Source organism: Brienomyrus brachyistius, chromosome 3 (genome assembly GCF_023856365.1).
Source record: "Brienomyrus brachyistius isolate T26 chromosome 3, BBRACH_0.4, whole genome shotgun sequence".
Classification (NCBI taxonomy): Eukaryota; Metazoa; Chordata; class Actinopteri; order Osteoglossiformes; family Mormyridae; genus Brienomyrus; species Brienomyrus brachyistius.
The window spans coordinates 14,139,020-14,163,368 of record NC_064535.1 but is presented as its reverse complement, the minus strand read 5'-3'; the positions used below and the strand labels follow the sequence as shown (position 1 = coordinate 14,163,368).

The following is a 24,349-nucleotide window of genomic DNA, read 5'->3' as shown; positions in this document are numbered from 1 at the left end:
ACAAGTTTCAATTTCTTGGAGCGAAGTGTTATATTAAACGTTCGCTTGTATTTTTATGAGAATCGAAATGACGCTGATCCATCTTCTCTTTCATTCCTTCCATCTCTGGTTTGGCTAATTGGAATCCTTTGTAAATTGTATCGCACTTTAGCCAGAATAAATGTTATAGTAATAATAATAGGACTAAAATCTCATATTTACGCGCATCCCCCAGTTACAATCGAGCAGTTACTGGATTGGCTGTTCGCAGAAATGTTCGCTAGAGGGCAGGCGAGTGCTTCCTAATATCGACAGCGGGCAGGTTAGAAGAGCGCAATCGAATCCCAATACTGCTGAATATTTTGGTGCAAAAAAAAGAGTGGTGGAAACAATTTTAGTTACAGCATTACGTTTCCTACCTTGTAAGACGCAATGTAATTTTTCACAATAGACACCACATCGGTCCCAGGTTATTAATTTGTATGCATAATCGTGATAACTTGAGTAAGCCTATATGAGCTAAAAACTTTATAAAGTGTTTTCTTCAAGGACTGGTTTAGCGGGCTTCGCCCGTTCCGGAGTCCGGCTCTCAGCTTAGGCAGTCTTAGACGCAGTCTTCGGCGGAAGAGCGGCGATTGGCTGCCAAGCGGGTCTTTATTTATTATTTTAATTAATATTTCTATGTTTATTTAATGCGCAGCGATGGCGCTCAGATGCACCGAAAAGTCCGACAGCAGTGCGCTCTCGCAAACTGTGGAGTAAGAAGACTTTAGAAAGGTTAAAATCAGGGGGTGCGGCGGCTGTTGTGAGGGTAGGCATTAATTATAAGTGGGATAGACGTGCTTGTGAAGGAATTTCTAGGTTATTCTCTGTGAAGAGAAAAGAGAAGAGCTGGATCGGGTGGGGGGGGGGGGGGGGGGAGTGGAAAGAGGGAGGGGGAGTGAGGGAGAGAGGTGCCAAAAAGGAATACCTCTCCTCTCCTCTCCTCCTCTCATCGGAAGACAGCCGGACCATCAGCCGAGCCTCCAAACACTGAGATCCCCGGCAGACGGCCACAAATCAGGTAAGGTCCCGCAGGAGGATCCAGAGGGGAGGGTCGTGCCGAGGGGGGAGCCGCGGCGTTTTCGCCAGGGCGGCTTTTTCCGCAGCGGTGCGCTTCCTTACCGTGTTGATAAAGTCAGGGCTGCCCGGTTATGAGCGCGCCAGCACGGTGTAAGAGAAGGATCATTTACTTATTTTAAACGAATGGGATCTGCTTGTGGTGGAGGACTAAACTTGCTGGAGATCATTGCCACTGATCTGTATATTCACTTATCCCATACGTATGATAGTCCCTAAAAGTGGCATCCTTTATACTTGGCATTGGGAGAGTGTCTGCACACCCATTTAACTTTAAAAGCTGCACGTTTATCCGGCTCTCCGAAGTTAATTGATCCGTTTCAGCACCATTATCGTCGTCATTTTCAACGAAGCCGAATAAGTATTGTGGATCGTGCACTTGTAATTCCAATTAGGGGACTGAATTCATACTTACTAATTAATTATGGAAAATTGATGGTAATGGGGGGTCTCGGCTGCTGTGAGGGGAGATAACATTAAGGTGTACAGTGTTTCATGTTTAGGAGGCGTAGGTAGCGGTAGGGGCGTTTTTTAGCGGATTGCACCTGTTTCAGAGAGGCGGTGATGCCGTAGAGATCCCTGCATGTGCGTGTGGTATCAGATCCCGGCGCTCGGCTCGGGTGACCCGGTTATTTATTAATACCCGTCACCTGAACGGGCTGATCACCGGCTTGGGCTGGTGATCTGGGTCCTGGTGAGCCCCTGTCTACGTCATAGGGTTTCATCGGGACGGATGGAACAGATTAAAGGGGGATTTTCTGAGGGTCTGGAATGAAATGCTTATATGGGTAAGAGTATTGAAGACTTGTCATTGATGGATACGTTTGTTTTAATTAATGCATGTTTGAGTGATAAGACACGTCTGAGATAGAATGTGTCAATTGGCGTGTCTGAGCGAACAGGACGGTTTTGCTTTCCTAGTGAGATCAGTTGCTCTCAGCTGGCATGGCAGGGTTTGCGTGATTCACCATTAAATCCACGTGAGCCCGTTACTGCAAAAGATCTCCACGGCTACAGTTAGTCAGTCGAAACTCGGTAAGCGAAGGATCTGTCTGTTTCAGGCCAGCTGAGAATTATCTACCGGAGTTTCTGTATTGTGGGCCTAAGGCAGAAAATTCTTACTTTAAAGTAAGCAGCATTTGTCTTGAGTCAGGTCCATCATGAAACTGCCTGCAAATATCACCTTTCATTGTAAGTGAGCAGATAATTAATCAGCCTCACGGAGAAGTAGATATTGAGCAAAAGAATAGCTACAATATAATAGGCATTAAAAGTGATGTATAGGACCCTAAACACATGAATATTACAGAAAGACACACACACACACACACACACACACACACACACACATATGTATGTATGAATCTTTTTATGATTATGCATTTTCAGTGCTTCAACATATTTTCAAAGCTGAAAGATCCCATTACAGCAAAATATTTGTACAAGCGAAAGAGGAAACTTTCTTTATATATTTGTGCACATGTTTGTATTCACTGATCCTCTGCACAGTTATTGGTAATTAATGGCTTTCATGTTCAGGAGAGAAGGTCCGAAATCAGACCAGTGCAATGAGAATCCCCTCCTTGAATGTTGCCAGTAGGGTTACGTGTATATCAGTATGTATTTTATATCATGGATAGATGCTTAGTAAACACTTTTGTTCCCAACTTTTCCTCTCTAAAGTCACTCTGGTCAAATAAGGCCGTCTTTGGATTTAAACCTTCAGTTTTTCAGTTATTAGTCTCATTTTTTATTTTTTTTTTGACCACGATGCTGCCTGCGGCTGTGAAAGTCAGGGACTCCTGTCCGCATTGATGGATTGGACCGCAGTGCACTTCAATGCGTCAGTCTGAATTTTTTTCTTAACTTTTCAAAGACCTGATTCTACCAGCCGGTTACCAGGTGTGTCCCTCTCTGCCTGCCGTAGTAACCCATCCCAAAATAAGGGCGGAGAGGAAAAACGTTTTAAAGGCACGTCAGGAATATGCTGATGGATTACCGATGCAATGACGGAGTCGTCTGCTTTCCTGGAGTGGGGGTGGCGGGTTTGGGGGGGGGGGGGGGGGGGGGGGGGGGTCACATGTGAGTACGGCCCAGAAGTTTGAGTCTTGCTGAGTTGCCTCAACTAGCAGCCTTTTGCTTTCCGTGTTGTTCCATTAAGGTTTCAAATTTTGGGACTTTTCCATTGGCTCCCATTTATTCCTGGTAATTCCCTTGCAACGTTTACAACTTGGAGTATTTCCAAAATTCCTCAGCTTACCGCCCCTTTGCAACCCCATGTCCCATGGTCCTCTCCTGCCTGTGCATCCTGAGGTAACTATACCATACTGTGTGTGGTCGGCCAGGACAGGGAAAGGGTGAAATGGGGGAGAGGTGAGTTTAGACCAGGCATGGGCAATCTTATCTGCAAAGGGCCGGTGTGTATGCAGGTTTTAGGGATAACCTTTAGGTCAGCTGTCACAACCCATGTGTGAGGACTCTTCAGCCAGTCAGTCCTCTATTTAGTAATCTGATTAGGGAGTTGCAGCAGAAACCCACACACACACCGGCCCTTTCTGAATAAGACAGCCCAGCCCTGGGTTAAACCGTGGACTGAGTCAGGGTTACTGAGGGTCCTGCACACTCCGCAGGGAATTTTTTTTTTTTTTTTAATTACATCAGTATATAGTTTTGTGCTCCCCTGCCCCCCCCCCCCCCCCCCCCCAAAAAAAAAAAAATGTAGATAATTACTGCCTCAGACTTTTCATCTCCAGAGAAACGGGAGCAGTGTTGTAAGAGGTGCAGTGACGTGTTTCTGCTCTTATTCCATCATTGCTACTTTTAAGCGATAAGCTACGATGTTGAAAATAGGTAAATGCTCAGCGGTGATCCGCATGCTACTTGTTAGCAGCATGAGTGACCCGGAGCTGGAAAGCGATTTCATGTCCAGCGGTTCGCATGTGAAACAACAGGGGAAAAATTACAGCAGAAAGACCAGTGCGGATAAAGAAAAGATGGTCAACATGAAGAGCCGCAGAAACCCTCTTCCAAGAAATTTTCATCCCTCTGTGGCCAAATTGGAAATTACTGGCTGGAGTGGTATCATTACGTATTCCATGACATTTAGCAAGGACATTTTTTTTCTTGCTTTTTTTGTAGCTTCTGAGTAAATTGCCTCAGACTTCTTTAATTCACTTCCCCACTCCCTGTTCTTTCATCCCTGGTTAGTCCTTCATCGAGCATGTGTTCACGTCACCGACCCCTTTGTTAGCTTAGATGCAGGTATCCGTTGGCTGCTGACTCCGGGCAAAAGGAACGTTTGTACTTCTGCGGCAAGGTCAGCACTTAGAGATGGGGGGGGGGGATCACCCTGGGAACCAAAATACACAGATGAGAGATGGAGAAATGGAGTGATGGAATGATCACCGAGGAAGAAGAAGGACTGGTGAAAGCAAGGAAGAGAAGTTCTAATGGAGTTGCCATGGACGGATGGCCTTCCAGAACTGACGGTCTTTGGTCTTCAGCTCCTCGCCTCAGAAGAACCTCCACCGCAGACCTTAACATGTCCAAATCCCGGCTCAGACCACAGACAAGTCAGGCACCTTCGTGAGAAGTGCGAACTTCCATGAAGATGAAGGTTATTAATCGGCTAGTCGGGACAGCTTGCAGAAGTTTCTGGACTCGTGATCTCGTTCAAGACTAACCCTTAAGTGTGCATCCCAAACAGTCAAAGAACGTTACTTTCCCCGCGTCAAAGCAAGACCCTTTCCTTCCATAGGACGAGCATCATAAACTCAGCGTGAGACAGACCTGTTGATGATTAGCTTTGGTGTGGCCCTACTCCTATTAATGTAAATTTCGGTCAAATTAAAAAATAATCTCACTTATTCTCTTTGTATCGGTTGGTTCATGCAAATATAGCTTCCATGTGGCCTCTTAACCAGTCCGATTACCGCAGTTTCCCTTTTCTGCAAGTTCTCCTCCATCTGAACGTGCCAACTTATCAGACGAGAGAAAACAGCTAGCGCTCTTTCTGAATAATCGCGCTTCACACAAACGTATGAATAGTTTAGCGGGGGCCACCAGACTCCACACATTTGCTGAATTATTCAGTGAATAATCACGCAGAGCTGAGACAATATTTCAAGATGGCTTTTTTTTTTTTTTTTGGAATAATGTTTGAAAAAAAATCCAATTTACCGTAGAGCCGGGGTTGGGTGGCGCTGATGCCTTGAGTGCAACAGCCTTGGTGTTCAGCCGTAATTTTGACTAACGGTTATAAAGGGGGGGGGGGGTGCTGCTTACATGCTCAGAGACTTTGGTGTCACTGGTATTTGCCAAAATGAACAAAAATGCTGTAAGAATAACGTGCTGCGTTTGTGCGTAGGCCGGTGGGAAATGACACAACATTGTTACTGTTTACGGTTTGCCGATCTCCTAAAGCGTGTCCATGTTGGGTGGGGGCAGCCGAATTTTAGCGCTGGAATCGAATGGATAATTGAAATGGCATAAAGAGCAAAGGCAGCAGCATTCATGGCCAGTCACGTGACCAGCTAGCTATTGAATTCCAGGCGTCCGACTCGCGCCTCCCCTGGACGGTTTGTCCACGGCGCGGCGTCACCGCGGGACGGCCGACAATGCAGAGAGACACAAAAGAGACACGGCAAGCAATTTGTGCACTTTGTTCCCCCGCACAGCGGGGTAATCTTTGTGTCAATAGATTTATGGTTGTTTGTATAAAACTGCAATTGGAGGAGTATTTGCAGCCCTTATTACATGAAGCAAATCGAGCTCGGTAGGTGAGCAGGAAGAAGCTTTTGCAAGTCAGTGTCCACTGTTGGATTGAGTGGCAACCACCTCATGTTATCTGTTTGCTACGTGACTGGCCAACGAGACAAGTCTCTGTGATTATCGTTCCTCACCTTGCCTTGCGGTGTCTGACTGGCAGCTCCTGTGAATCTGTGAAGGTTCGCCTTCGAGTGTGGTGGAGGGGGTGTGTGCTTTGCGCTTTGCTTTATTTTAGCTTAGAGGATGATCCTGACACTCTCAGTAAGGGAGCGGGGGGAGGGAGAGGGGTTACTGATCATCTGTGTGAGCCTGCTGTTGAGTGGGAGATGGTTACCTGAATAAGGTAGGAGTTGCGTTTTGGGCATAGAGAGTTTGATGAGTGATTAAATGCTTTATAATTAGTCTAGGAGTTTTGAAGGACGTACAATGATCATCTTTTTGGGTTTCCTGGCCTGAAAGCTGTCGTGAAACCACCCTATTCCCTTAAAATATATTTGTATTGGGGGAAGTGTTACCCCTGCGAGACCCCGTAAGGCTTGTACCCTCCCTGAAATTTGACCAGTCTGTTGTGCGTTTACCATTCGTTTATGGATTCAAAACCAGTCTGAGGTTTAAAGTGTGTTCTGTCGTGCGATATCAGCTCCTCTCGGCACGATCCTTTTACGTCTGCCACTGCGTCTTTATGAGAATAAGAAAGCTCACTTCTCCGTTCTGGGGACGCAGAGGAAGCCTTACTGCTGCCGTCATGGATCTCACCTGCATTTTTGCCTGCTTTCCTGATGGTTTATCGATCCGTGTCTGATATTCCCAAGAAGCCACCAACGCGGAGCAGCGATTACATGATAAAAGTCTCAGGCACTCAGCTTTGTGTAGTCCCACTTTAAAATGACATCTACAAAAGTATGATAAACGTGTAACTGGATGGGTGTTGATGGCTGAGGGCGTGTGACAGCGACACCCTTTTGCGGCTTATCAAGGGTGGGGGGAGGGTCGTCATGGCAGCAGACCTTAATTGCCCCGGATGCTGAGCTTTGTTTGGCCCTGCTACATACATTTACGGTGGTTTTGAAGCGGATGTTAGTCAGACTGGCCTTCAACTCACCACGCCGACTGTCCAGCTGCTCATCACTGAAATGTAAGTTAGTATGACCCCAGATATGGGCCTAGCCTCATACCTGGAATATGCGTAACATATGCCGCTTCTGTTTCTGAACCCGTACATCCGACTTCTACGCAGTTGCCCTGGTCAGGGTCAGAGGCGGGGCCTGCAGCCTGTCTCAGGCAGCACAGAGCGCCAGCAGGGGTGTCTCTGGGCGACTTGCCAGTCCATAACAGGGCACACACACTATAGGCAGTGCTGCCAGTTCACCTTTTAGACAGGGGATCGCCGTATCAATACATGGACAAACGTGACCATGGCAAGACTCTGTGGCAAAATGTTTTGTTTGAGAACAAAAAAAATTTGTAGGCTCCGCCTTTTTAAAAATCACATCCATGGTAAAAAACTGCATCGTGCTCAAAATGTTCGTTGGAGCTCGCCGTGGTGTTGACCCCTGTTTTGGACCAAGAGATGAACCCTATGAACATGGGGAGAGCATGCCAAGCTCCACCTACACTAAGCTGGGTCTGGAATAAAACTCCCAGCCCTGGAGATCTGAGATGACTGGCTCTGTTTTCATTAAAATAATAATAATAACGATAATATTTTTTAGCCTCTAGATTAAATCTCGTGGTCTGTGTTGTGGAGGTTTATGAATCTGAGGGGTTTGTCTTGGCAGTTTTTTTTTGGTTGGTCTTGGTTCTTGGTTGTTTTTCTTGTTTATCGTACCCGATGATACAGATTAAACTGTGTTCTGAACTCAAACAAGCATGTTTGTCTGAAGATCTATCCATGAATATGCAAGAACTGCTGTGACTGTGAGTATAAATAATAAAATAACAGCAAGCAAGGCAGACCCATACACTGTAATGGGGTATACAATAGACTGACATTGTCATGGGGTATACAATAGACTGACACTGTAATGGGGTATACAATAGACTGACACTGTAATGGGGTAAACAATAGACTGACACTCTAATGGGGTATACAATAGACTGACACTGTAATGGGGTATACAATAGACTGACACTGTAATGGGGTATACAATAGACTGACACTGTAATGGGGTATACAATAGACTGACACTGTAATGGGGTATACAATAGACTGACCTGGTGTTTTTTTTCTCTGGCAAATAACTAAATTAGCTTTAGGTTACAATAGAGAGGAGGATATTCATCGAGGAAAAACAGAAGTTTAGTATAAGTAACTGAAAAATGTAGCAGATGAAGTAGTATAAATATGAAAAGGTCATTCAAAAATCACTGTGCTGTGTTTCTTCTGTGATGTTTTAGGACTTTTACAGCTGATTGGTCTCAAATCTGGCCCTAGAGACATATTTCAGGTGAAATATTTCAGAGTTTAATCGGCCTTAACCAAAAGAAGGATGGAATCATGCTTGCTTTTGTTTTTCCATTAAATGGGAAACCAGAAATACCGAAGAAAATGTGCGTAATGTTTTCCCCTCCATATACCATAAATAACCCTCTCGCCCTTAGAAGTGCAAGTGCACCCAAGCTAATATGCAAAATAAAAGGAGAGTGACACTGAATGACGGCTCTTTTATGTGAAATGACGCGCATGGAGAAATCAAACGTCAGGAAGTACAGGATTCATGGCCTGGACAGGGACAGAAAGGAATGTGGATGAGTTTTCCTTCCATCGATATTTACATATTTACACACAGGGTTTCTAAGTTACTGCTGGGAATACGGATAATCCAGCTAAACAATTAAGGGGGGTTGGTTTTACTGTACTGTCATACACACTTATAAATATGATGCATTTGATGTGGGCTCACTTTTAGGTGCTTGCTGTCTATTATGGGATGGAAGTGATTGGCGCAATCTGAGAATTGTTTTTCCTGGAATATATAGGACTTTTCTTCTTAGTTTGAGTGATTGACCTTGTGACATTTTCACACAAAGAATATGGGGTAATGCTTTACATTAACTGCACCTTCGTAATGTAATGCATTCATAATGCATTCATAATGCATTCATAGAACATTCATAAGCTGCATGTACATATACCTTAACATTATAACATTAACAATCATTAATAACAAACATTATTTGATTATAATGTTTGTTGTTATTCTATAATGTTTGTTATTAATCTGTATTAAAGCTGTTAAAGTTTGTTAGGATTTTAAGTGATACTTGGTTGTTGCATATGAATGTTCTATGAATGCATTATGAAGGTGCACTGAATGTTCTAATAATGCAAAATCAATGCAATTAAAATAAATCTTTCCCAAAAGCAGTCATATTATCACATGGTTACTCAGTTACCGCAACCACCCAAGTTCACGTTGGATGATTACTGCACTCACTGACCGCCCACTTTGGTTGGACCGTTCTAATGATGCCACAGAGCAGCTCGTTCTCTAGAACGTTCCTTATGAACTTCCCTCACTTGCTGTTGGATGCAGGTAACACAGGAGAAGTAAATGATCTGCTCCTTTGGGTATTACCGGTCCATCCATCCATAGCTACATCCAGATGGATATCTCTTCTGGCACGTCAGCTTAGCAAGCCAGGTACAACTTAGTCTTGATTAGTTGCAAAATCTGTACATTTTACCCAAAACATGTAGCCGTATGTCAACAGTCACCTTTCATATGGGCAGTGAATTGAACGAAGCACAATTGCAGTTTTGTGTTCAGATAGTAATCAGTTGTTTTTGCTTGGCACCGTTTCAGTTGCATGGCTGCTAATGACTCCTTGACTTGTCTATGCAACAAAGGCTGGGGCTTATTTCTGATGTGATTTTGCTGCCAGGTGACTTTTTAAAAGAGAGGCTGCTTGACCTTTGTTGGTCGATTGCCAGGTATGGAGGGGGGTAATCTTTGCGTGGCAATTTTTTGCAAATTCACCCGTGCAACTATATCATTTATTTTTTGTTGTTTTATTTGTGACAATGGTATCTGGCTTCTCATGCCCTGTACACAGACCTGTGCCTTTGTACATATTTTTACATAAGGACCCATCTCAGTACTATCTCACATCATAGTTGCCATTTCCTCTGGACTTGTTTACATCAGTCTGCATTGGTTTTCAGAGAATTCGGTATGTTTGTTAAATCTCAGGTTGGCAGTATGTCACTCTGACACCCGTCAATAATGAGCTCATCCATCAGCAAATTGCTTTTAATGCATTTAGTCATGTTTTAGGGGGCTGCCGTCGTGTCTCTAAACAATAGGAGTCAAGATCTGTTCCCTCTAAAGGTATCTGACACACTGCTGAATCCTTTAATTCCCTCATAAATTCGTAATGTGCTTACTGTCATACGTTAAATACTTTATAAAAACATGGAGTATATTAAACGCAATTTGGAAATGTCAAAACATAATTGTATTTTCAGATATAAATAATGCTCTGTGACAAGCCATGCTGGACCTTGCCCAGTTTTTTGTGGCAATTGATTATAGTCAGTGTAACTTAGCAAGATTTTAATCTTTGTGCAAGTGGAAAAACACTAAGATTTTTTGGGGCTGGCAAACGTCTTGATGGTATCGGAAACCTTTTAAGCTGCGTGTTTCGAAGAAAGTTGGCTAGTTATTTTTCGGTTATTACTGCATAGTGTTTGAATTAGGTTAAAATACAGACTCGAGTCTGACGTTCTAGATCTTTAAGCAAATTCTAAGCATAAACTATAGCGCTTTAGTCTCAGGATAATGCTTTATTCTTTGCTTATGGACAGGTTATGTATAATAACTGAAAATTAATTATTCTGTTAAGATGGACTGCACATAAGAGTATACATGTTCTCTCGTTCTCTGTAGTGGGATAATAATGGCTTAAAGCACTGTGGGAATGTTTTCTTACTGGTCAAATAGTTTAATATAGCAGAGTTTTACATTAACTGGCACTTGTGGCTTTTATTAAGTCCTCACATCAGTCCCAGGGGAGGTAGTTACCACAATTATGGACCTAAATTACCTTGGTTACTCTCTGCATGAAGATAAGTCAAATGGCACTCTTCTTTCCAGTTCCAGAGGGTACAATGATAAATTTTTTATCAATCTGGTAATAAGAGACAGGTTTCTCATTAGGAATAGATGTGCTATAAGCATTTCATTGATTTTTGCAGTGATCCTAAAGTCTGACTTCTGGAGAAGATCTACCCATTCGTTTTATTTTGAGTTTCAGTGCAGTCAGACCCCAGTGCTGTAATATCAGTAATGTTGAGTGGGCCTACCTAGACGTATGCTCTGGATTTTGTGTAGTTCAGTCTTACATGGAAAACGATAGGTTATAAAGACTTAGTGATGGAGATATTGTAGTATCTGTCCCAGCTTGCCCTGTGAGTAACTGTAAATAGCCCGTTGTTGTAGTGTTGTTGATAATAGTTATATTTCCCGATTGTGGCGTGTATGTTTGCCCGTGTCTTATGTGCACCCTGTCCGATCCTTGCGTGTCCTTTGCTTTGTATAAACCTCCCACTGCGTCTGTACCTAACATTTCGACGTTTGACCTCCTTGTGTTTCTACTGTAGAGTTTGGGTTCAGTGCTTGTTAGGTGTCCGTTACAGTCCTGTAAAGGACTGCAGTGAAAGAGCATGTTCTTCACGGAAAACAAGTCTCCTCAACCTTCATTGCTCTCCCACTGCCTCGGTCTGCCTGGTGCTAAAATGTTGGATATTTTCACATTCATTGGAAGAACCTTGGAATAAACGTCCAGCCAGAGACACCCCAGGAAAAATACAGGGGTTTTTCTCTCACATCTATTATGTTACTCGGGGTTAGAATATGTTGCCAGCCGTGATCCCATCGTGTTCTTTCAAAAGCCCATCCCAGTGTGGATTATTTACATTCTCATTCTTGCAAAAAACCCAAACCAGCCTGGAGACCCATTGGTTCCGCTTAGTCCACGTATCTTGGAAGGTTTAATGTTCTGCCGGTGTGCTGCAAGCAGACCTTTCAGCAAAGCCTTTGGCCTTATTAGCTGTAAGTAAACTCTTCAGATGGAGAAGCTTCAGGTTCAAAATTGGACCTGTGGACATTATAAGCTGATGGCGTTTTTATGTTTGACCAACTGGAAAGGGAAGAGAATTGAAAGGTCATCGATGTGGGTGGTGGGGGTGGGGGGGGGGGGGGGGCACAATGATGGGGGCTGATGGCCTGAAAACAGCCCCGAAGCTCACAGAGTGAGCTGAAGGAAAATGAGGAGAAAAATTGCATGTAAAACAGGAGATTCCAGGACAAATTCCAGTTTAAACTAGTAAATCGTTCCAAAGAGCTTAATAGGTTTCAAACGGTGAAATGAGACTTGAAAATTCAAAGTGGCTGGTGGCGCATTCCCAGTCAATGCATAGTTTATCCCGTAGGCGGTGCTAGACTGCAACTAGGGGGGCAGTGCTTGGTTTAAACCGGAATGCGGAGCTTTCTAGAACCTTTGCTCTGAAAAACACAGAAGGAATCGGGAAGAATGCTTTTGCTGAGCCCAGAGCTGCGTGAATTTATCACATGTCACTAGCAGTAAGTAACGTAATACATCCATGGGAGGCTTTGTGTATTACACCTATTCTATTACAGATGTGTAGTACAGCCTAAGGAATTTTCTAATGGTACAGCTTAAGGCCCCAGTCTGCATGTCTATTGGGGTCCAAATCCAAGGATCAAATCCTGGTTAAACCTAACAATGGAAAGTGGATTAAGCCTCTCAGGGACTGACAGAATCCTGCCCAGTTTTGAAGTATAATTTTTAAATTAGTAATTAGTAATTGCTTTCATTTTTGAATCATTCAGGGTCATACTTTTAAAAAAAAAAAACTCTATCTATTGTGAACTGTGAACAAAACATCCCCCAGTCAGAGATGAGTTAGGGCATTTATTGGAAAAAAAAGAGAAAAGAGTGCAGGATAAGGCCTCATTCTGCCCGCATCACATTTTCCTCTCGCGGTTCTCTTTCTTTCCGGTTATTTTCCCATTTGCGCTGTGTGTTTTCCAGTTTTGCCTCCGGTTCTTCGCCTGCTGCCAAACTGCGCCATAGCAGCTCTCCCCTTCCCTCCTGCAAGATGCCAGCTGGCTCCTGCAGGAGAAGCGGCACCTCCGAGCATCACGCGTAGAAGGTGCTTTAGGATGAATTAGCTGACGCATCAAAGCCCAAGTTCCCCATCTCCGCCAGAAGCCCCCCTCCCCCCCTCCCACTTATTAGGATTCCGGGGGGCGTCCTGCAGGCGGATCTTCACTCACGTCGCTCTGTGAAGTTGCTTTTTTCCACAGAATGCCGTGTGAACTGGCAGTCACTTAGCTCTGCTTACAATAGCCTGAACAGGTACACAGATACTGAAATTCTTATGCTGGCATTGTATTTCCAGAGTTCACTTTCACTGCATGTTTTGCCAGAAAATCCATTAGGACGTTGTTGCTTGTTTGTTGTCTTTTCGTCTGAAGTAATTTATTTAGTGTGGTGTACGCTGCCTGTGACAATTTACTTGTGTTAATGATGGAGAATGGACAGAGGCACCTTAAATGAGGTTAACCGAGGCCCCTGGGCTTCTGCCCGGGTGAACCTGTGCATGGAAACGCCCCTGGGAATGGAGACCTTGATGAGAGTCAGGTGTGAGTTGGTTGGCAGGCCTGCCAGACGGTGAGGCGAGCCCGGATCCCCTGCAGCCCAGCCGGCTTAATCCACACCGCCGAAGGCGCTGGGTAGTCAGCGGTGACCATGATCCCCCCCCCCCTCTCCCCGGCCTCGAGATCGTGGGTGGGGTGGGACTTCGGACACCGTAGAGTAGATGACAGTCCTAATGAAAAAGAATGTCTCTGCTGCACTGACAGTGTCTCCATAGCTACCTCTCTCTGGGGGCACTGGATCACATTTTTGTTGATATTGATGGAACGCTTCTGGAAATCTCTGACGGAATTCCGAAGGCTGAGTCACACGGGAGGGGTTTGATAGTTTCCATGCATTCGAATTTGGTCATGATGTAATGCTGCGTGCATATTCACACGAGCATTTCACCTGTGTCAGCATTGTAGGTTTAACAAAAAAGACGAAAGAAAAGCGGAACTGGTGTAAAATGTGAAATAATGAGGCAACTGCACGGCAACGTGCGGGGAAGCCATGCCTACTCTGGCCTGGCTGCAGCACGACGTGTCAATTACGAACGGCTTGTGTTCAGGCAAGCAGTATCGCATTTCTGATCCATGTCAGCTGCCAAAGGCATCCCTCTGTGAGAGAGAGACATGAGGGTCTGCATGCAATGGCTCCTAGCAACAAGCACCACAAGGCTCGCTCCTGCCATACCTGTTTGTTGGACCCATGTCTTGTTGACCAAGGCGATGTTTCTCAATACCAAGAATGCAAGGACCGTACTTTTGGTCTTGGCAAAGTTGGTCTTGCTAGCTTGCTTTCCAAGAACGAACTAGGGGTGCAAAGAATCATGGGATTGGTCTCGTTCGGCGAGGATGCAACCGATGTATCCTTGATATTTTGGGCGGGGCAAGAACGTACTTCTGTACTTCTGTTCTTGAGTATTGGAACTGCTCTTTGGCACTGGAAGATGATGTAAAAAGGGTACACAGGAACACAAGTATGGTCAAGTATGCATATTGAGAAACACCCGTGAGCTTAGTCCAGGGGTCTCCAACTCCGGTCCTGGAGGGCTACCGTCCAGTAGGTTTTCTGTCCCACTTGGCTTTTGATGAGCCACACCTATTCCTTGTATTTACCTGAGCACAGGTGTGGCTCATCAGAAGCCAGGTAGGATAGAAAACCTACTGGACGGTAACCCTCCAGGACCGGGGTTGGAGACCCCTGGCTTAGTCAGTGTCAGGTTGAAGCAGCAAGTGGCTTAGTGGTTACGGAACTGAACATGCCTGGCACTTTGCCCTGATTGCGAAAGTAAATTAGCAGGTAGCCCTCTGAGTAATTCCTCTGTAAGAGCTTAACATTGTAATTAGATAATAATTTATGTTACTTTCTGTGGAGCAGTGAAATGTAGCATCTGGAGCATGTGCTAGGAAATAATGGAGCTGAGGAGAGGAGTCAGTTTAGCTGGAAAGGTGTGTGAACTTCTGATGGTAGAGTCACACAGACACATCCCAGCTGGTGTACCGGTAAATCCTTAACAGAGAGCTAGGATCGCTCTCCACGCAGCCAAGGGAGGAATGAAAATGCAGGCAGTGCAAACTGTGGCTGTCAGGCAACAGGCAAGTGGCCAGAAGAGGTCCTGTGGCGCTCAGCTCTGGCCCCGGGTTCGATCGAAGCAGCGGGATGGGAGATCAGTTGGTTTGGTGTTGCTGGTTATAACAGTAAATAACGGGAGGTCTTAAAGCTCTTCAAAACACATGATTAATTTCCGTTTCATGCTGAGCATCAGCATACTTTTTTTGTTTTTTTTGGTACAGGTTTTAAACATTTTGATCCAGGCATCCCTGGGAGGACCAGAGGGCATGTTGGGATTGACGCATAGTTGAAGTAATCATTTAAATGCTAAGTCACCTCACTCTGTGTTTCAGGTGTTAATGAGGCATTAATCGAAATGCATCGTAACGCAGCAGGACTCCATCCGTTGCCCCGTAGGGCAAGAATCATGCACCTCTCATTAAATAAAAAAAAAAAACATGCTTTTGTTAACCTATTACTGAGTATAAAACCAGTACTGGTCAAACCCCATGTGATGCTCACATTTTGTGTAAGTTTTACTTACACAAAAATGTTCTGAGGGCAGAAGGTAAAATGATTGGTTCAGAGAGAACCAATTAGATTGTAGAGAAGGTGGGTCCAGGCAGCTAGAGGAGGTGGACCCAAGACATCTGATTGGTTGGTCTGACATTTGACCAAGGTCCGATCCAATCATTTTTTAATTTTAGTGTAAGTAAAACTTTTGAACATTTTGCCAAAATGCCTTGCACTGCACTATAGTGTCTGGACAGTATGACCATATTATATACCACGCAAGCCTAGTGCTGGCAATGGCCGTGAGGTAGGATGAAAGGCAATATGCGAAGAATGTGCAACTCAAGAAGGGGGCAATAGGAGGCGCCGTTGTCAGAACGTGGACTGGTGTGTAATCTGAGACATTGGAGCATGAGTGGGCAAAGCACATGGAGGTGGGAGTGAGTAAGGCGGCGAGCTGGTTCCTCACCCTCTGTTTTCCCAGCCATGTGACATTAACAGTAAATACCAGTAAACAAACAATCAAAGTCATGGAAATGACAATTTAGTTTAATTACACTGCCGTTATAATACGTATCATTAAGCATCATTAATTGTACCTTACAATTGATTTAATGAAGCAGCGCTAAGCAGGAGTTTTCACTAAATATTTACACGCTTTTTTTTCTTCTTTCTCTTAGCCGGCGAGGGAGTTCCTGGGACTCTTAGCAGCGAGACGCTTCGATTATGAGAATTAAAGGCTCTGCAAATTAGCTGGTGAAATCCCAAACCGCATAGCCTGACATTCAGCTCTACCAACAGACAGAGCAGCTCCACGCACGTAAGACGTGCCTGCATATCCAACGCAGATAATAATTAGCGGCATTTTCAATTTAATACCCGAAGCACATAATGCTGCCTTTACATATATGTATTTTAATGGCACATTATTTATGAATGTTACTATACTGAGATGGTTGGCAATGCATATTTGATGCAATAATTAGTGCAATGTGAGGTGGAGTGTAGATTGTCAGTGTAAATGTCACAGTCCTTAATGTAGCACTTTTGCATGAATATGGCTGATAATGGTTATTTGTCTCCTTCGTTGGTTACGAAGATGGTTGATCATGATTTAGTCGAATGCAACTTCCACCTCTTTACTTAACTACCTGTTTGGTGCCCCAGACATGCTCTACCCCATATTCAGCAAGAGGAAGTCAGCTGTGTGAATAGATTTTCTCTGTTTACCATTACGGAAGGTTCGCAATTCACAAACTCCTCCGCGTGAAATGTGCCTGTGCATCTCGCCTGTGGACACCAGGGGGCGTACTTCTTGAGTTAAACTCACACGCAGAGCTTTGCCAGCTTTGCCAATCCTGACAGGGAGATTTGCTGTTGTGCCCTTAAGTCAGGCAATTAACTATAATTGTATGTTTAAACTGCTTTGTTAAAGGTACGGAAAAGGGGAATATCTGTAACGCAAATGTAACATGCTTTTTGTGTGTGAACAGCAGCATGGAACAAGTGGGGGGCACCGTGCTGAGGGCACCCCCTACCTCTTCAGTGGCCATCTACAAGCTGCTGCTGTCCTGCTTCATCCTGCACTCTGTGGCCCAAGGTGAGTCCCCCCCCCCCCCAATCCTTTGGAGTTGAAACTCTTTCAGACAAACATACATAGGCTGCTCTTGAGATCTTCACATATCTGGTGTGTAAATGATCCTTTTCCTTTAGAGTTAGATGACAGGAGTCACACTCCGTGTTTTTTTTTTTTTGAGACACCTGTTTTTGAGGCATAATGAGTCAGAGCAGAACAGAGAGGCGAGCTAGTTAGTATACAGGGCTGCTTGATATGAGCGGCTGGCAGCCATTAGTACAGGCAGCCCTGAGGGGGCTCTGTGGTGGATCAGGGCTGCGGGGCGTCCCTCACATCTCACCTGTGCTCCTCTGTGTCCCGGGTTAGAAGATCCTGGGAGGGGCTCTCTGGCAATGGAGCAGTCGGCCGCTTGCGCCAGGGCACCAGCCTAATCGAGGCTGACGGCCCCCTCACTGTCGTTGGTCCCATGCTAACAATGGCAAATTCCTCGCTGCGGGTGGCCCCCCCCCCGCCCTCCTCTGGGAGTGAAGAGTTGCACTCAAGCTGGCTGCAGGTCAGCCATGAGACTGGAAATTCAGAGACACTTTCTTAGACACTGGCTTCAAACACCACAATCATCTAGGTTCCTTGGCAACCAGGTACCTACTTACTGGTTAAAGCCTAACCACCAAAACGGCCTGAGTCTCGCCTCCTGTCGTACGACAGGAGAATCACCTCATTCTTAAGCTCTTCAAATGCATGTGATCACGTGCACGTTTATTTAAAGCGACCCTTCATTTACACTAGCTCTCCTCATTGGTTACATTGCTGTTTTTTGACATTTGCAGCCATTCCGGATTGTTTCCTACAATTATAACCATCACTGGGATGTTACACTACTCCTCAGCGTTTGAGTAATAATCTAGTACTGATGTCGTACTTTTCCCTTAAACAATCCATTGATATTGACTGATCATTAATTTACTGAATAATCTGAATAGCATACTAATCTTTGTCATTACATATTTCGCCCTAAATCCATTATTGTCAGACTGACACTGTTGTAAGATCTTCCCTTAAAATAATCACCATATACATTATCCTAAATATATTTGACAGTATTGTAATGGCACTTCAGCCATGTTCTAAAATCAGTATTTTAATGGTAATCCAGTCATATCCATTTACAAATGGATTGTTGTCTTGGTAACAATTCCACAATACCTTATAATTCTGTTACAGTCCCAGTGAAAATCCAAACTTGTTCCCTCATAAATCTGTGATTGATCCAGGATTGGAGCAGCCATGCTGAATTGCTGATCTGCTTGTTCCTCCACTTGTTCCCCACAGCCTTCAACCAGCCTCCACGATTCCAGAACTACTTCTTTCAGACGTACCTCCTGATCTATGAAGATACCCCTGTCGGTGAGTCCAGTCTGATTGGTTTTCGCTCTGAACCAATCATTTTTCCTTCTGCACCTAGAACATTTTTGTGTAAGTAAAACTCCCATAAGCCAAGAAAACCCATGTTCTACCCTCAAGTCTTAAATGGCGTGTGATCCTTGCTGCCCTAAGGAACTGCCCGTCCTTTCCACCTACTCTCACTCATCTCAAGTGTCTTTCTGCACTTTGGATCTTCTCTGCCTTCTTGCCATGGCTCCCTCTCACCTTGCCACCTTTGGAGTTGGTGTATGGGAGCATGGTACCAGGAGGGAAGTGTCCCATCCCTTTTACCAGTGCCATTTTCCCCCCTCGTTCATGTCTTTATGGTGACCGCGGTGATTGACGGGGCCATTTGCGCATGGCTGCGTCTTCATTAAATACTCAATCGTGTCACCAGGCCACGTATAAGAAATAAAATGGGTTGACATCATATGGATCTTCTTTACCATCAGACTTTGTACTATCCTGGTCATATCCTGCCTTTTATCTGTGAATAGGTAAAACTCTGCATGTCGCCCCCACGTCTGTCTCATCTGGGTCACATAATTAGATACATGAAATGCCCCTTCTTCTGTCCATAATAAATGTACGGTGCACTAATGTTTTGTAAAGGGGACCATGTGGTGGAATGGTTTGACCAGACTGGAGGTCGAACCCATACTCTCTGACATGCGGGCAAGCTGACGTTGTCCTATTTTCACGTTGCTGAAATCCTTTAGCATCAGCAAGAATAATGTGGGTGATACTGCATTCCTCAGAGTGGTCACATAATTAATCGCCAAGAGGCTTAATTATTCTAATTGCTAAATGAACTGCATTTGCTTCAGTTATATACCGTTAGCAAAGTTATGCATTTGTCTTAGAGAATGGGGACGTTTTAACTAACCGTTTAATTAGTGCTGCTAATGTCGAACTCGGTTTTGGCGGAAACTGGGGAATGGTCTTGCATCTGAAAATGTGCAGACCACTGTTGTAATTTTTGATATGATTATTATTATGGTGTCTAAATACTTGTCTGCAATTCATACAAAAAAGCTTTAGCTCACTTCAGGCAACAGCAAAATGACCCCCCCCCCCCCCCATACTGACAGGGTACATTTTCTGACCTGCCCAACCCAAATTAATTGCAGTCTGAAGTTTAGGAAAATTTAATGCCGCACTCCGACACCCCATATGATTCTCTTACCAGTATACAGCACTGTGCAAGTCTTAGGCAGTCACTGAAAACGTTTAAATGATCTTCATACTGGTGTAAAACTACAATGTCTGGCAAAATGTGTCAGCTTAGACACCCCAGAACCTCCTGGACACGCCAAAGTCAGCCCAGTATTTTCAGCAACCATCCAATACAGCCTCGTATTGCTAATCAATACCTGTTATTTAACTGATTTTTTAATCAATCGGACTGGGAATAAAATGTTGTTGACTCTTCAATATCTGGAAAAACTGTGTTTTGGTCCCCTTAAGTGGAGTGAGCATGCGAGTGGAGCAAAGAGAAAAGATTCCAGAAATGCGAGACACAAAGATCACTGCAGGATCACTGCAGGATCGCTGCGAGATCACTGCAGGATCGCTGCGAGATCACTGCGAGATATCACACGTGAGGCTGCTGTAAACACGCTTGGCATCCTCCAAATCAGCACAGTACATACTACACATATTTCATCCATTTAAGTTACTAAACTCCTTGTGTGCAGTCTGCTGGTCCTCAGGTGTCATCTGCTGGACTTTCGCAAGACCCATTTCATTTCTCATGCAGATATATAGAAACAGTGATGAAGAAAATGTGGATTCAGGGGGTTCGACTGGACATGGAGCGGTGGGGGTGCCTCTGACCCTGACCCCTGAGGAGAGCTTTGGGAACTGAAGCGCTGTTCATCTAGCCATTCTGCAAGATATCAGGAACGTTTCGGAGAACAGAAGACATTTTTACTAGTTTTTATTGCGTTACTCGTAATATCCATCCATCTATCCATTTTCCAAACCAGTTATCCTACTGGGTCGCGGGGGGTCCGGAGCCTATCCTGGAAGCAATGGGCACGAGGCAGGGAACAACCCAGGATGGGGGGCCAGCCCATCGCAGGGCACACTCACACACCATTCACTCACACATGCACACCTATGGGCAATTTAGCAACTCCAATTAGCCTCAGCATGTTTTTGGACTGTGGTGGGGAAACCGGAGTACCCGGAGGAAACCCCACAATGACATGGGGAGAACATGCAAACTCCGCACACATGTGACCCAGGTGGAGACTCGACCCCAGGTCCCAGAGGTGTGAGACAACAGTGCTAACCACTCCACCACCATGCCAGCCCCACTCTGATTATTCAAATGTTAAATTGTTTTTATGAGTCTACACTTTCACTACTCAAATAAATAGCTTTAAACATTTTCTGTTGCACAGCTCTGTATGCATCATAGAAATTATTCCACTGCTATTTAATCTTTAGTTGCATTCATTGCTGTTGGCCATCCATCCATCCATCCATCCATCCACCCATCCATCCATTCTGCACAAAGCTCTCGACTGGGGTACCCCCTGGATGCAGTGCTGAAGGAAACGTGTAATTGTCTTCATTATTCAGATTTTTTAATCTGCTTAACTCGGATTGTTCTGATTTACATTTGACTCTGCCTGCTCATCAAAGTACCTTGGAAAATATTGTGTTTTTTTTTCTATTCCATTACTTTCCTGTTTTTTGCTTGTTGGGCCTTTCCTGCTTAGTCTTTTGCTAAATGGCATGAGATAAAAGCTCTATATTTGGGGGCAACTACTGTGGTGTTTTCAGGAACCTGCTGGGCACAGTATTAACTTTAATATACCATATATTGTACTATGCTGCAGTGTTCCGGGTGAATCCGTTAATAGCCCCAATAAGTTCAGTCATACAGGAGAGTGAGGAGAGCAGCCAGAGGGCAGTTTGACGAGAGAGAGAGAGAGAGAGAGAGAGCAAAATCCGTCCATGAAAGCTGATTTAGGAACTAACACAAAGGAGGATCATTTATCCATCTGTCTTAGAAATGCTTATGCAATGTGGTGAGCTGGGAGCCGCTTCCAGCATGGGGGGAGCCCTGTATGAGTTGGCTGTCTATTGCGGGGCACGTATGCACACACCCTCTCTGGGCGATTTCTGGATGCCGGGGGCCCCAAGGCACCATCCCCAGATCATTTATTATCACGTTCCTGCTAAGATGAACCACCCTTGCCTGGTGTTCTGTATTTTACTAATTAAGTAATAAGGATTTCACCTGCAGGGGGCGACCTTTTAAGCCCCTCTGTTAATTATGCTGATAATGCGTTGATAAGGCCTGGGGGAGCTGCTTTGCACTCACATGCTGGTAGGGCCGGGGGCATGGGGCGGAGCCACAGGGACACAGGCCCCAGCTTAAAGCTGATTGGCCCTTAGAGTGTCCCTCCCTGTCACTCACTGATTCAAAACATATCATTGGCTAATCAGTATTGGCCCTTCTTACGCACGTCCCCCACTGCTCCCTGTGTGGATCGGTGGGGTCCCCCCATAAGATGTGACAGGCTGGACCACACCAGACACTTCATGCCAGAACCTTTGACCTGAAGAAACACAGGACTGGGCGCATCTGCAAATTGAATTTTACCTGCATAATGTAGTGGAGTCATTCTGCTGGATGGGGTTGTGATTTTTGTAAAATGTATCCAAATCTTGGCAAAAGGGTCATCAAGATGCTGCTCTGTGCAAAATAAACTGTCTATGTGTGCTTGTAGAGATAAAAAGGAACTTGTCTTACTTTAAAAGAATTTATTTTTAATATTAATAATAGTCCCAGCTGTCTGTACCAGCTGCATGGATCGACTTTACTGCGCACGTTTGAGTCGGCATGTTTGTTTTTGAGCCCGGTAGACGTGTCTCTCCTGTCTGCTTGTAAGAGCATGTCGCGCGTGTTTGACGCCTGGGACCTTCGCCGCCGCCCATCTTGTCCGGTCCATCTCACCGCAGATCCGGTTTGGAGTCTGTGTGTGGGTTAATGTTGCTGGGAGCTTTTCCAGTCCGGATGCTCCCCACGGGAAATCCCACCCAGTCAACTGACAGGTGGAACCAGCGAGCCAAGCGCAGCCTGGGAGACATCCGACACACACACACACACGTGCACGTGCGCACACACACACACACACACACACACACACACACAGGTGTGCATATACAGGTGCTCTCTGAACACTCCAGGCATGGACACACACACAGACTCATCGACATTCTTTCCTTCTGTCTTCCTCTCTTCCTTTCTCTCCCTTCCTTTTATAAAATGCATATCAAATTGTATTTAAAAAATAAAAAAATAAAAATTCTCCTCACTGTATTGCAGTTCTCCTTCTTTGCTTTATTTCCGTGTTTTAAGGTTTATGCAGCAGGAATTCATCAGAGCTGCTCTCCGTCTGCCTGCCAGTCAGAACGCCTAATAGCCAGCCTCTAATTTTATTTATTTATTTCTCCCTACTCCCCCCCCCCCCCCCGCCCAGTGGGCACGGACCGTTATTGTTTTCCGCTGGTCTATCATCCGGAATGAGAGTCGGGCTGCACGGCTGTTTGACGGCTGCTGCTTTTGTCTGCGCTTCTGTTTATTGTTATTCGTTTGTTGTCTCTCGGAGGTGAATGCGCTGTTTGCCCTCTGACCCCGAGCCACAGCCATTTTATTGGTCCCCTGATGAGCCTGCGGGCCCCGCTGGCGGCTGTGTGGCCAGTACTTGCTACATCCATGGTGAAATTTGCCGTCTTCCTCACTCCCTCACTCTCCCTCTCTCTCTTTCTTTTGTCCTTTTTTCTGCCCTTGCCCCAGCTTAACCGGCCGAACGTCTTCATGACCCCACCCCCCCCGTCCCACTGCTCTGTGCAACATAAACTCTCTATGTGTGCACGCAGAGGCGCTCGGGGAGGGGGGGGGTGCGTGGGTTGGAGAATCAGGGCAGGTTATGGGCACCTAATTTGAGCCTCCGGAAGACTGAGAAGGGGGTTGCTGTTTTGCTGTTGGGAATGGGGGGGGGGGTTGTATCTTTCTTCACTGGACAGGTAGATGAGTGAAGTGTCTGGAGAGTAGAACTGAATTGGCATGAATAATCAAGGAGGGGGTGACAGACTGAGGATAACATCGTGGAGCAGAGAAGATTATGAGGAAGTGGGTGCAGGATGGAGATACTAGGCGAGGCCGTGTGAGAGTCCCCTCCCCCTCCCTCTATGGGTTCACCTCCATGGTCACTCATGGCAGGACGTCAGGCTGCCCACCGTCAGCGTGTTTGGTGTGTCCAGAGTGTGAGTGGCACTGCTTCCCACGGTGCAGCGTCCTACATGCTGTCCATCTCTATCCAGTAAAACCAGTAACTTCAGTAAAACACGATGTCAAACCAGGTTTCTAGGCTCTAGGGTCTTCGTGCTGCCTTACCTCCTCCATGTAGCTCTTGCTGGGTGGACGTTGCTTACTCCTTCACACCGGCCATGTTCTCCTCCTCCCTTTTCTCTTCTTGTAACTCATCCACACAGATTATTCCAACTCGATAAATTAAGGAACGGTTCCTTCCTGACGCTGAGGCGTTTGGCCGCATCCTCTCATCTCCTTGTTCTTCCTCTCTCCTTCTCTCTCTCCCTTGTTCTCTCTCACTCTTTCACTGCTGTCCATTCTCCAGTCTGAGAAATAATGGTTTGCACGGTTCACCGCCGTCCGCAAACACGCCATCCATCACGGCCGCACCCCCGTCCGGTTATGGCAGCCCATGGGCCGGC

General features: G+C 45.3%; 1 protein-coding gene across 1 annotated transcript in view; it reads left to right on the top strand.

Moving 5' to 3' along the window:
* Nucleotides 1-938: 938 nt before the first annotated feature.
* The window catches only part of cdh23 (cadherin-related 23), a 188,409-nt gene continuing 164,998 nt past the window's right edge, over nucleotides 939-24,349 (top strand). The window contains exons 1-4 of the mRNA XM_049007874.1: nucleotides 939-1,042; nucleotides 16,278-16,417; nucleotides 17,091-17,197; nucleotides 18,503-18,577. Coding sequence (XP_048863831.1) covers nucleotides 17,095-17,197; nucleotides 18,503-18,577 — 178 coding nt within the window. The 5' untranslated portion in view covers nucleotides 939-1,042; nucleotides 16,278-16,417; nucleotides 17,091-17,094. The remainder of the gene's footprint in view (nucleotides 1,043-16,277; nucleotides 16,418-17,090; nucleotides 17,198-18,502; nucleotides 18,578-24,349) is intronic.